The sequence below is a fragment of the Macrobrachium rosenbergii genome, chromosome 3, assembly GCF_040412425.1.
Source record: "Macrobrachium rosenbergii isolate ZJJX-2024 chromosome 3, ASM4041242v1, whole genome shotgun sequence".
Lineage (NCBI taxonomy): Eukaryota > Metazoa > Arthropoda > Malacostraca > Decapoda > Palaemonidae > Macrobrachium > Macrobrachium rosenbergii.
The window spans coordinates 76,661,778-76,675,594 of NC_089743.1; the positions used below are offsets into that span (position 1 = coordinate 76,661,778).

Below are 13,817 nucleotides of genomic sequence, written 5' to 3' on the forward strand. Positions count from 1 at the left end.
TGTTGCGTCATGCTACTGGTGTAGGTTGCAAAGGTTACCTGGGTCCCTTGCATATCAGGTAATTACAAGGCAGGACTTTTTTTTCTTAGAATTTTTCAGGGATGTAATAGATATCTTCAACCATTTGGTTTTAGAGTAAAGCAGACTTCAAGCACTTTCAAGACAGCTATGAATGAAATTTTACTTTTTAAGTTAGCAGCATCAACCTGGAAACCACAAAGTAGCATTTTACTGGTACTTCCAAGGGGTGAAGAAAAACATGATTGAAGAAGAGGTGAGAAGGAGTTTAATGAGCCATGCTGATAAACATAATGATTCAACATGGATTTTTACGTACAGCTGCAAATTTATACTGGCATTGTATTTGGGGTTCAGTTTTAGATAGGAAAGGTGCCCTTCTTAAGGCTGTGTCAAACTTTACAGCTGAGTTATTTAGCATTCTAGCATAATTGGATTAAATAGCTATACTAGATAAGGATGATTTGTAAAAAGTCTGTGATGCTATAGTGCCTTGCAAGTTTTTAATTCGTTTAATTCAGTCAGTCCATTAATTTTAAAGGTTTTGTGGCGGTTATATATTCATAATTGCAGGGGAATCTTGATTCTCTTTTGGGAATCAGCACATGTCTTTATATCAGGAAATGAGAGAGCAAATGTCTAGCAAAGAGAAGGGCTGCAGAATTAATCCTTGGGAACTTTCCCTTTCCATAGCAAGAATTTTTATCATGAGAACAAGAGTAATACATAACCTTTAAAATCTGCCAAGATTGGTAGAACTCTGTGGGCCCATAAAATGAGAGAGAACTAATGTGATAACCCCTTGGAAATACACTAACATGGCTTGGAGATGGGAGAGAACTTTGTGCCAACTGAGGATTTGATACGCACACTTAACTCATATTTTCTTTTTTTGATGACCGGTGATGAACAGCTCTAATGTGAGGATTGTTTGGTCCACCAATAGTTCAGTATTTGCTGGATGAATGTCCTAGTCTTAAGGGACTTACATGATTGCTTCCTCTCTGGGAACCAAAATGAAGAATGGGAGTTGATATGTGATAGTAGCAGCATTTTCAGATTCATCTTAGGTCTTATTAATGAAATTTGAATATAAAACTAAGGTTTTTAGATGTTTTATGAAGTTGATCTTTTTGCAGTAGCTGGATCACTGCAAAATTTTTGTTATTCATGGATTTTTTATTCTTTTAAAAATTTTTATTTAATTTTCATTGAGCTTTATTTCAGTATATTAGTAACAAAGTCTTTTTATCACTGTTTTATCTTTAGTTTACTTGGTTCTTAATTTGGATAATTTTTGGCATCAATGACCTTGTAGCTGTGTGCCTGAAAATTTCAATCAGCCAATCCTTCATATGACACTTCTCATTACTCCTTATTCCATTGTGTGACTCCATAGTCTTTAAAACTAGGGTTGCTCTCCTAGGTTGCCTTGTGGAGCTTTTAACCATTTTGCCTCTCATTTCCTTACATCTATTTTTTATTTCTCAGCTATACTCTTTCTTTATCTTTTTTCATGTTATTGGCATTTTTATTAATTGTTTTTCTTGTGTAGGCATTTTTATTACTTGTTTTTCTTTGTGTTATATAGTAGGGTAGCAGTTTATCTGCTATTTCAACTATGGTTTTCTGTGAGTATTTTACATTTATTTTTTTTTTGCAAACACTGAAGACTGCTCAGTAGGAAAGGAGAATTTTAACACTATCACTTTTCACACCAATGTCTTTCCTACTTCAGATGTCTTGCCCCTTGGAAAACTTCTCATCCTATTACCAGTCCTTTTCCTCTCAACCCCAAAAGTATTTGTTTAAAGCACTCTGAATGATCCTGTCATTGAGTAAGGTATTTCTCCTCCACATTTTTCTCAGTTTTATATGCTCACTAACATGAAGTTGAATGAGAGGGATGCAGACTTTAAGGACCTCACCTAGACTCCTCTCCCTCAGCAGACCTATAGGACATTTTATTGTTTCAAGAGCTGAAGGAGCAGTTGTCTATGGCTGCAACCAGGGAAGCTATTTTGATAGGAGACCTGTATTAGAATCATTGTCTTCAACCTCAGTGTAGAAGTTCTTTCATAGCCATCTAGAGTTCGCTTTCAGGAAGAAGTCATTCCAGCCCAGCATCATTTCAGGACAAACCACTTTTCAGCCAGGTTCATTTTGCCTGCCCTTCCACCCAGCAGTGTGGGAAAGTCCTGGAAGAGGTAGAGAAAGATGAGGTCATTAGTGCAAATTCCATGATCAGCTTCAATCTTCGGTTCCCAGTAATTTTCTCCCTGCCACCAAACTCAAGAACTTGAAACAAAAATACAGCCCTGGGACAACCTGAAAGTCTATATCTCCCTACCATTTAGCATGATAAGGCTAATAATAATCAAGGTCTGGGGTTCCAAGAACCTGTTGTTGACGTGGATGGCTCTTCTTTGGCTGCAGTGAGAGAGTTACCAACCTTTCAGTGCTTCTAACAGATATCCCCTGGTTGCTCTTTTAATGGGAAGCTCCTGTTCCGACTGAAATCTGCAGATTCCACAACAGTCTCGTAATATTAAACTTTTATGCTTGGAGGAATCTGGAAGTGGCTAAATCTGAGGCCATCAAGGCTGTCTCCAAGCCAAGTGGAAAGCTACCCTCAACCTCTACCAGGCAAATTTGAATTTAATCTGCAGTTGATGTGGTGAAAGAACTTTGATTTAATCAGACCTGTAAATTTTCACCTAAAATCATGATCTAACCCAGAACACTTTAAATAAAAGGCAGTGGCATTACTAACTGACTCACAGAAGTCATAAAAGAAGTTGGAACCTAAGTACACATATGATAGTGTATTGACTATTTCCAGTTTAGTCTCATCCATAGAAGTTTATAAGTTTGTACTTTTTAAGAAGCTACAGGAATTTAATTTAGATTCATCTGTGACTCTTTGGTGATTATGTCAGCTTTGTGCCTTTGAGGAGTTAACCCATACATTCTCTTGAGGAAGGTTATGCATACCAAGGAAAGAAGCCAGTAGATGTGTCCTTTGTGGCTGAGCTTTATTATAGATAAGACATGACAACCTTTCCTGTTCTGTCACTAGAGTACCATGCCTTAAACAAAGAGAACTTTTTTGCCACTTTAGAATATGTCATGCGTATCTCTAAAGAACCAAAGGTTCTCTTGTCCAAACAAGGAAACAAGGAACCAGAAATTCTTTTGTGTTCATCTCATATAAGTTATTGTAAGGACACCTGGGATGTTGGTTAATGGAAAAGCAACACAAGTTAGCATGCTTTACCATGAGATTAGTCCCTTGATTTTTCTACTCTCTAGATATAATCTGTATACTAATGCATTTTTATTGCTGGCATGTAGAGACTATACTACAGAGTTTCTCAGGTTGTGACACAAAAGTGGGGAGACTCATAGTTTTGGGGTAATTTGATAGTAGTAGAACAAGTGGTCCTTGCTGTAGGTGAGGTTCCCAACTCTTTAGATGTTTAATCTTTATTATTTATCCAGTGTTTCATTTATCCTTTTGTGACATAATCAGTCATGAAGCCTGTTGATTTTTGCTCCACACTGAAAGGAAAAGTATGCTCCTTTGTTACAGTAATTGCTCCAAGGAATACTCTATGGCAGCACAAGGCTCATAACATACAGCATTCCTTGGCAGGTTTGAAGTGGAAGCTGGACATTATAGAAACAAATTTTGTAAGTTACTTTTTCATGGTAGGGTGTCTGTAGCAAGAGAAACTCCATATATGACATCTTTGCTTTACCAGCAAAATGAAGATTAGTGATGCTTACAGAATGAACTGACATTGTCTTGAGATGTGGCCTTGCAGAGCATCTTTTTTAATGGAGTTGGGCTGAAAATCAAGAATACAACCCGTAACAAGATTTTGAAAGACAAATTCTGGTACTTAAAATCATTTCAAGGGAGTGCTCAGGTAAATTGTACAGGTACCAGTCAGCCATACTTTGGTTTTCAGCAGCTCAGTTCCTCCTGCCTGAATTGCTTTTCTAGCTTATTGTAAGTATAGGCTGCCTGAAACCTTGGATTGTCTCACTCATGCACAATGAGATGAACTGAATTGTCTGATGTCATTTGTGCCAATGGGCAAGTTAGAAGTAATTGATTTGTATAAAAAGATATTTCTATATTATTGTATATTCTTTTTTTCCTTCCAGTGGAAGCACAGACGAGCACTGTAGATTTGGTCCCTGGGGATGTTGTTGTTATTCCTCCAAATGGCTGCATCATGGCCTGTGATGCTGTTTTGATATCTGGCAATGCCATCGTTAATGAAAGCATGCTTACAGGTAAATTACATGTGTTTCGTATAAGAAATATGAATTTAGGCTGTTGCATGGCAAGAAAGGTAATAAGAAACAAAGCAGGTTCATTCTAAGCTTAATTTTTAAAATATATAAGCTAATGCATGATTAAAAACTACAGCACCCCACTAAAGCAATTCCATTACACTTGTGAGCTTGCGGCAAAAACAGTTGGAAGTCAGGAAGTTCCTAATCCCCCTTGCACAAACACACATAAATGTATATATATTTTTAGTTTAAAATGACTTGAGTAATTCTCTTAGAAAATGAAAAGGTATTTCCTTATCATATAATGAGTGTATTCTTATGTTGTAAATTTCTTTGCTAAATAAAATGTGCACTTGATCACTAGCCCATTAAAGAAATGATGATTATATATCCTAACCCCACAGTGGACTGAAATGTACCCTAATGGTCTTATGTAAACAGCTTAGTCTAACAGATTAGTGCTTGAAAAGTCATGTCTCTAGTAGCCAGCCAGTTTATACATATTGAATAATTATTTAAAGCATGGCTAAAAAGTAACATTGTTTCATCTGAGGTCTATGAAGAACAGTCACACTCTTTAAAGATGAGGACAGAATAAAACCCTTTTCTCTAGTGTAAATCTTGGAAGAACATTCACACTCTTTAAAGATGAGGACAAAATAAAACCCTTTTCTCTAGTGTAAATCTTGGTATATTGTTAAAAATACCTTTGAAATTTGTAAACTTTATGAAGACTATTGTCCTCATTTTGAGAGGGAATGAAACTTAATCAAAATTTGTACATGGACAGCTCATTTAAACCATTCTTGCTTGCTCAAGCATGACCTTGATATAAATTCCCTCTGATGATGAGGGTGGAAGTCCTTATAAATTTTATGGATTTCAAATGTATATAGCAAAACTCTAAAATTTATACTCAAGAAAAGGGTCTTATATTATCAACATTGTTTCAGTTGCCATCGAACTGGAATTTGACTGTATGTTATTATTGGGAAATATTTGAAGTGACAAAGATACTTTTTCAGTTTGAAATTCAGAATATTGGGAAAATTAAAGGAAATATAATTTTTCATGAAGTTTTGTTACAAATTTTGACAAACTTTCTTCATATAGGTGAGAGTGTTCCAGTCACCAAAACTCCTGTGACAGCATCGGAAGAAAAGGAGATTTATTGTGCTGAAAAACACAAAAGACATACACTATTTTGTGGTACTGAAGTTATCCAGACCAGATACTATGGCACTGCTCAGGTGAGTGTAGTAAGATTACGTATTACTTTTAACATTACATATTGTCTTGTTTAAAGTATAACTGCACATTAGTAGGTATGTGCTGTGTATTATTACTTACAGCAGGAAGTTTTTTTTTTTTTTTTTTTGTCTATTTGTTAGGATTTTTGTCTTAAGGTAATCTTTGTGACTGACAACAAATTTTTAGATTTTAGGATAAAACAGTATGGAGCTTTTGAGAAGGTACTCAGGGGGCAGGTTGGATTACTCAGCCTTGTTTGTACAGTGCAAGTTTAGTAGTATATGTTGCCTTTTCTCTTCAGTATACAGTATCTTAATGTTGAGTTTGCTAACTGTTTTCTGTCTTAATGAATGATTTCTTATCTAAAATGGAAATGTTCTTTGAACAGAAAATTATTAATCCTCACAGGCTTTAGATTCCATAATAAATGAGTAATACCAGCATCAAGTCAGCTGTCATCCCATACATGAAAATTGTCAGTTGTTTATAAAATTCTGACTATCTTGTTGAACAAGTATAATGCCCATGATCTTGCATCCCAAGCTTCTAGAAAAGAAAGATTTAACTGCAGGCTATATTACTACATGTAATAATAAATGTCAAAGAACAATAAAAGACATTTTGTAAAATTATGTTTTTGTAACATATTTTATGCTAGCCCATTGATCACAAAAAATCTTGTTCCATGCAAACAGCTGTCCGGTTATATAACCTGTAAGACTTAAATGACAAACTTCACTGCACATTTCCAGGCCATATTTTGTCATCCTACTGTGCTCATTCTCCTTTGCCAACCAAAACCATAAAGAGAATGCAGGGAAAGGAGGAGGACACTTGAATTATGATCAATGGCTTAGTATGAAAAACATTTTTTATTGTAAAAATATTTCTTCATTGTGGACCCATTTATCTTAAAAAGCTTCATTTGGGGGAAAGGCAGGCTGTCTCCATTATGCCTCAGATTGTCTGAGGAGTGTCCACAATGTAGTGATACATACTTTAACAGGGTGCATCAAGATATTCCATTGACATGGGTTCTTCACCCGAACATCTGCAAGACCTTGTGGCAGATGCTGGGAACTCCTCAAGGGATCTTTTCGACATGTTGAATGCCATCTGTGTGATCTGTTGAGACAGACACTGGCAAAGTGTTGGGCTGCAGCAGACTTTGCAGGTGGGCCTCATCACTGCTTTTGTTCTTGGATGGTATGGAACTCATTGTGGATTTTTATAGGTCTCTTCCTGAGTAGTAGTTCCTGTTTCTACAGGTATCATCCTCCTCCTGAATCACTGCATTGTCACACTGGATGGTTGTTAAGCATAGCATCAGAGAGGCTTTTCAGAGGTCAGTGTTGATGCTATCACTTAGATAGCATCAACACACAAGCAGTGTGTGCTAGATTTGTGGCTTTGTGCAATGAATGGGTTTCTTGTCCCCTTACATCTACTATGTATTCCAGTCCTTCTGTCCTTTTTTTGCTTTATCTGAGGAAAAGCTTGCTCCCTCTGCTCTCAAGAGTTATCACCCTGCATTGTCTTTAGTCTTTGCCATGGTTGTTTATTAGGGAGTATATGTGACAGTTTCTGTCACTTGGGATATACTAAATCCCCTTAGAGCCTGTTGTCAGATATCTCCTAGAACCTGTTGTCAAATATCTCCCTTTTAGAGTTAACCTTTAAAACCATGTTCATTATCTCCTTGGCAATCTCAAAGAGTGTCAGTAAGCTCCGTGCCTTTTTAATGGAAGTTTCCCATTCATTCCAGTCACTGTTCCTTGATTAGTAACTTGTTTGCCCTGGAGCTTGTAACCAAGTCTCTCTTACCAGGAATGGTTCTCTATTTTGGTTTCTTTGCTATTCAAGCCCTGCCCTCTTCCACTCAAGAGGACAGTTCTCTGTGCTGTGAGAGCTCTTTGACTATCCAATGCATTTAGTCTTCCCATCTGTCTGCTTCCTACCTGTTCCTGCACATGGGTTATCAGGATGACCTGTATCCAGAAACTCTGTTATTGGCTACAAGAAGTCATTTCTTGTGCATATTCTGCTGCATTGTGTGATCCATAATTCTGGCTGTTCAAGTAAAATTTGGTGTTTACTGCCATCTTTAGGCCAGGCATCTGGCATCATCAGAAAACATTTGTCAAGTTTTATCTTTATGATGTCACAAAACACTTGATTTGTGTTTGTTGGGAAACATTTTCGACTTTCAGTGGAGAGTTGAATCAGTCATTCTCATCTTGGTGATTCATAACCTCATTTATATAATACTACATTGGATATGTATATGTTTCCTGTTCAACATGAACATTGACTGTAAAACACTTCATGACGCAGAAGTTTGTTTTGCCAGCCTCCCTTCATTTTTTACTGGTAATGGACTTATTATTATTATTTTTATTCAGAAGATGAACCCTATTCATATGGAACAAGCCCACAGGGGCCACTGACTTGAAATCCAAGCTTCCTAAGAATACGGTGCTCATTAGGAATTAAGAGAAGTAAAGGGACACACAGAAAAAAGAGATCTCTTATTAAAAGGAAAAATAAATTGATAAAGAGATAAAAATGTATTTAAATTCAAGGTGATTAGCATTAGGGTAGTAATGCATTGCCTCTTTGCTTGAACTTTTGAAGTTCCATTTACACAACATCCTCAGGAAGACTGTTCCACAGTCCAACGGTGTGAGGAATAAAGGGCCTCTGGAACTGAAAAGTTTGGAAGTGAGGCACATTTACTGGATATTGATGCTGCTGTTCAGCAAATCTGCTGCTCTCGGCAGGCAAAGGGGATTCAGTGATCAGTTGTGAATGTAAAAGATCTCTGTTAAAATACAGCATATTAAAAATTGACAAACAAGTGAGCCATATCCTCCTCTTCTTGACCTCATCAGATTTCCCTAGTGCCCTCCTACCATCCTCTCTCTCTTGAAATGGCAGTTAGCACAGAAAGTGAAAATGTCACTGCAAGGACCAAGGAGTTAGCTGTGAATGTGTATTAGGATAATTCTTAAAAATTATTTGCTTTGTGCATCTGGATGCATTCCACACAGTTAAGGATTATTTTTTATAGTGTAGTTGCTTGTTTTGTCCTCAAGGAGTTACCATTCCATGGTCTACTAGAGCTCCATGGTGACCAAGATAATATAAAAAATTCTGTCTTAGCTGGTCTTATGGCCGGGTACTGTGTTGTAATGATAAACACTATAACACTTGATGGAATATGTAATGGACTCGAAGATAAGAGAGCACCTTATCTTCAGTGAAGCTGAACCCAGTTTTCCAACGTCAGAACCTGCAAGAATAGGTGATTATCGCGTATGAGCATCCACCATATTGTTGATAAACGGACCGGCACAGGACCAGGTAGCCATTATCTTTCTTGGTCAAGCACAGTATTGTTTACTGCAAGCCAGTGCTCCATAGATTCAGCTTTGTGATTCTCTGATTTCATTAGCAAGGATCATGGAAACAATTAAAATTGCAAGTTGGGTGCGTAATTTTAAGTTCCAGTTAAAGTTTTAGTTTAAACTTTTGGAACTGGTAATTTGCCGGTGGAAAGTCGAAATCGCGTTTCGTCACTCATAAAAAGCCGTGGGATTGTTTTGTTAACTGTTATTCTAGTTAGACGTTTTAACCAAAAGAATGTTCCACAATTTCCATCATTAATACAGCTAAATATTTGTATTTGTTCAATTCATAATGTTGTTACTATTCAGGCTTGATATGCAAATTGTCCCCGCCATATCTCGAGGTACATCATTCATTTTAGGACAATTAATCAATTATCCTATACACAACAACTCAATCCTGGGCAGGCTAAACAAGTGGTGACAATAATCGCCCAGCTATAAACTATGATCACTTTTAGCTTGAACTTGGCACTTGATGTCGATGGACAACTCCGCCTTATAGTTAAGGTTGAGGGAAACGCTGACTCCCAAGCGGGCTGTTTAATGCTTCTTAGCAGGTTACATGGTGTAAAACAATTTATTCAATGTTCCTTCCATAACTGTTAGAACTAGTTCTTAAATAGATAGATTATACTGGTTCTTGTACAGTTCAGCAATTGGTCCCAACATGAAAGCTCATTAGACAGCCATCTTGTCCCAAACAGCATGCAGTCCTTTAGCCCAGCCATGCTGTACTCATGCCTAACTTAACTGCTTACTTTCACAGTTAGCCTGGCTTTCACAACAGGTGGAATTTAACCCAAGAATTGGCTTTACTTATAGGACTTACCTGGTAAGCCATATATAGCTGTCGCCTCTGGACGCGCGCAAGAATTTTAACTTCACAACAGCGCTAAAAAAACACCTAGGTGATCCCTCTCACCAGCGCCTCTATAGTAACAAGAACTATCCCAACAATGTTCTAGAACCTATTGTTGTTTGAGAGACTGCAACACGTGTCTGTTTTTGTGGTTGAATTTTTTGTCTGCAATTTGTACTTAAGTATTTCAGGTTTTGCAGTTGCTTTGCTTTTGTGGTCTGAATTAATTTCAAAATAACATGTCTGATTCTGGTTCCAGTATAGATATTGTGCTTTAGGCTGTAGGGACTCACTGCCCATATGGGTTATTTGACCCCCAATTCAGTTTGCTCTTCATGTAGGGGTAAATTTTGTAATTCAGAGAATACATGGGAGATGTATGCACTAACAACGGATGAATGTCACTTTAGAGAAATATTCACTGGGAAGTTGTGAAAAGCACAGAGTTAGAAAGTTTCGAGAGCACCATCAAGTCTGTAGGGCGGTGTAATCCAATCTGTTAACCCTCCTATTAATCCTCCTTGTCCGACCCTGTTGATCCCAACTCTATCACCTGTCGAGCAAAGTCTCACTGACACTAAATTTTCAGCTGTGGCCAGCCATCCAGGACGATGTGGGCCAAGCCATTGGAAAATTGGCTCTCAAGGAAGTGTTAGTGGGAGGAGGTGTCTGTCTGCCCACTCGTTTCCTCCCAGGTCTAGGACTTCTGTCGGACTCCTGGTCTAGGAGAGGGCATGTCGAACCAAAGGAGGGCGAGTGGGGCTTGCTCCCAGCAGTCACCTCAAGTATTCCTGGTTGTGCATTCCAGGATGCTCCGCATCGCCATAGAAAAGGCGCCATGGGATGTGTCTTCTAGTGTGATGATCGCTGACCTTCCTCGGCGGGCGCTTCACATTCTTCCTCTCAAGAGGTCTCGCGCCGCCTCCTGCAGCGACTCCGCAGTGATCGCTGGACGGATCCGCATGGCTGTAGCTTCTGGACGATCCCAACCTTTTTCCTCCTCCTTCAGTGCAGACGGTTCCTCGCCGGAAGGAATTAAGCGGCATTATTGCCCGTATTGCCGCAGGCTTCCGCTCCAGAGCGTCATATCTCGCCCAGCCTCATCGCAGATAGTGCTTCTCCCACACACAACGCATCCCCGCTGTCACCGCCAAGCCACGTGGACAAATTCGACGGATCTTATTCAGTTCTTTGTGGCGCCGCGTTGCTTCGGGGAGCACCTTGCTGCGAGATACTTCCTCTCGTAATGTTTACAAGTCTTGACTCAAGAGCCTCCCACTTCGTGATGCACCAATGAAGCAGGCTCAACCCAGACGCCCAGCATTCTTTCTGGCTCCGATCTGGCGATTGCTCGCGACTAAACGCCACTCAGCATGGCGCGGGCGCTTCACTTCAGCTTGGCGCGAGCGCCACTTCAGCCATGCCGCGCTAGCTACCTCTGACTTGATCGCGCCACACTTGACGGATTCGGCGCCACATCGGCATGGTCGTAAGACTTGATTCACGACCTACTTTTCGCCAGCTGTCTCAGCACCAATTGTCTCCTGTGCCTTCGCAGACGAAGAAATCGGAAGAAGATGTAGAGTAGAAGAGGACTTTCCAGGGAATCAAGGAGAAATCAAGAGAGGAGTTACCTAAGTTTTCGTGGAAAACTTTGGGACTCTTTTGGCCTCGACTCGCTTCTCCCAGATCGCAGTTTAAGAGGGATAATGCCCTCGGATCCACCCATACGCCTAGTTTTGGCGATTGCCAAGAAGTTATCAAGAAAATTAATTCCTGGCTCTGTGACAAGAGAGAGCAATGTGGCATGTTTTGTCTTCCACTTCAGATTGGCTCATCGCAGTCGAGCGTGGTACGACTGAGAACGTTTTCTTGGGTGTGTGTCGCCCATTCAAAGGAGACTCTCCAGTCTAGTGGATTCAAGTCGCCACACAGCTCTTCAACTGCCAAGATCTTTTCACAGTCAGAGTTGGATCATCTTCTCGGCTATATTTTCGTTGTTGTGGAGGTCATCAGTTTCCTGACGGCCTGGATGTGGACATAGGTCACGTGGATTTCACTGGCAGTCGACTGCATAGACAAGTGGGTATGCGACAGCCTTGAGCACTTCGGTTTTGCAACCGGAGTTCTGAAGAAATTCACAACTCTGGTGCTCTTGGCGAAGGTGTTTCCACAGCCAGAGGTCTGCCTCCTTGCTCCTTGTCGGCGACCACTTGTCTCAAGGAATTAGTTCGAGAGACTGCAGCTCTCACACAAAAGCAACACAGGACTGTTATTAGTCAAAGAAGCCAAAGAAGACTACTCCGGTAGCGCTCCACCAAACTGCAGCTGACACTTCAACATGCTCAGGGGCAAGTCTGCTTCTCGCCTCTTTTCCAAGTTTCTGTGAAAGGAAAATCTTCATCGACCTTCCAATTTTCAACAAAAGAAATGAGTAAAAGGTCCTCCACATAGCAGTAGAGCCAGATCAGCCGCGCTCGGGAAGCCTGGCAAAGGTCACCAAGATCTCACCCAGGTGATCCGAGAGGGTACTCCATCCCATTCCAACAAAGTCCCTATTTGACGCCCACTGCCCAACATACTCCAAACGACTTTCTAAGCTGCCTTCTCGAAGAAGTAGAAGCACTACTAAGGAAACAAGCCATCAGTTATAGCCACCCCATGCTTCCTCCGGGTTTTTACAACCGCCTCTTTAGTTTCCAAGGCGCCGAGGTTGAGGCCGGGTTCTAGACGGAGCGCATTGAACGCTTTCGTAAAGAAGAGCCAATTTTCGATGAAACCACGCAGAGTCGGTGTTGTCGACCAATCGGGCGACTGGATGGTCTCGAGACCTTCAGGATGCTGCATTTCCACGCTCCTAGTCCATCAGAATCAAGGCGCGAAGTTCCTGCGTTTGTTTTCCAAAGCAAAGTCAGTTCAGGTTTTTGTTTCGACTGTCAACTGCACTTCAAGTGTTTACAAGAGTTCTTATTGAACGGGCGGTAAGAATCCCTACTTCACATGAATAAGGATGTCACGCATCTGGATCACCGGCTTGAGCACACTCCAAAGCCAATGTGTGGAGGACCTAATGAAGACATTATTCTGTAAAGGAACTAGGCCTACTTAGTCAATGTTCAAATCGTCCCTGCTCACCATCACAGCAGATAGTTTATTTTGGGAGTGAGAATGGACTCTGAATTTCGGCCCATCAACACGGAGAGTAGAGTCTTGTTCAGCATGTGATAGATCGACTTTCATGATCAAGTGAGGTAGTTTGCCTTCAGCCAACCATGGATGAGCTTTACTGGGACCTTTAGCCTCGATGGAGAAGTTCAGAAACTGGGAGGTGACTCAAGATGAGGCTCTGCAGCTGATTCACAGCTAATGGCTACTAAACCCATCCGGATTCTCAAGATCTCAGATCAGACTGGTTAAAGGAGCTGTTCTGGTGGAATTCAAGGAAAGGCTACTAGAGTGGAATTTTCTCTTTATCACAACCCAGACTCACAATTTTGTCAGACGCCTTTGATCAGGTGGGGAGCGTAATTTAGACAACAAGGAATGTTCGCCTGTGGCAGGAAGAGAAAGAACTATTACAAATGTGAAAGAACTGAAAGCGGTACATCCAGCTCCTGATGCACTTGCCAAAGTAAAAGGCAAGGTTATTCTAGTTCAGTCGAGAATACGACAGCCTCTGCTTATATCAAGAGGCAAAGGGGGCAATTTCATTCCTTCTCCCTGTATCAGATCACCAAGGAACTTTAGAAATGGTCGGAAGAGGTTCAGGCCGCGACACCAGGTTCATAAAAGGCTAGAGGAATGTACCATGATCTTTACAGGAAGAACTGTCTGCCCACGGAATGGACCTTACATCCTAGCTAAAACTAACAGGAATCTGTGTTGTCTGCACCTGTTTGCAACAGACAGAACAAACGCCCCAGGTTATTGCTCCTCAGATCCGAATAGCAAGGTACCTGGAAGGAGGAAGA

General features: G+C 40.4%; 1 protein-coding gene across 1 annotated transcript in view; it reads left to right on the forward strand.

Annotated features, from left to right (window-relative positions):
- LOC136851590 (polyamine-transporting ATPase 13A2-like) overlaps positions 1-13,817 on the forward strand; it is a 227,693-nt gene that overhangs the window by 65,906 nt on the left and 147,970 nt on the right. The window contains exons 8-9 of the mRNA XM_067125881.1: positions 4,192-4,323; positions 5,440-5,576. Coding sequence (XP_066981982.1) covers positions 4,192-4,323; positions 5,440-5,576 — 269 coding nt within the window. The remainder of the gene's footprint in view (positions 1-4,191; positions 4,324-5,439; positions 5,577-13,817) is intronic.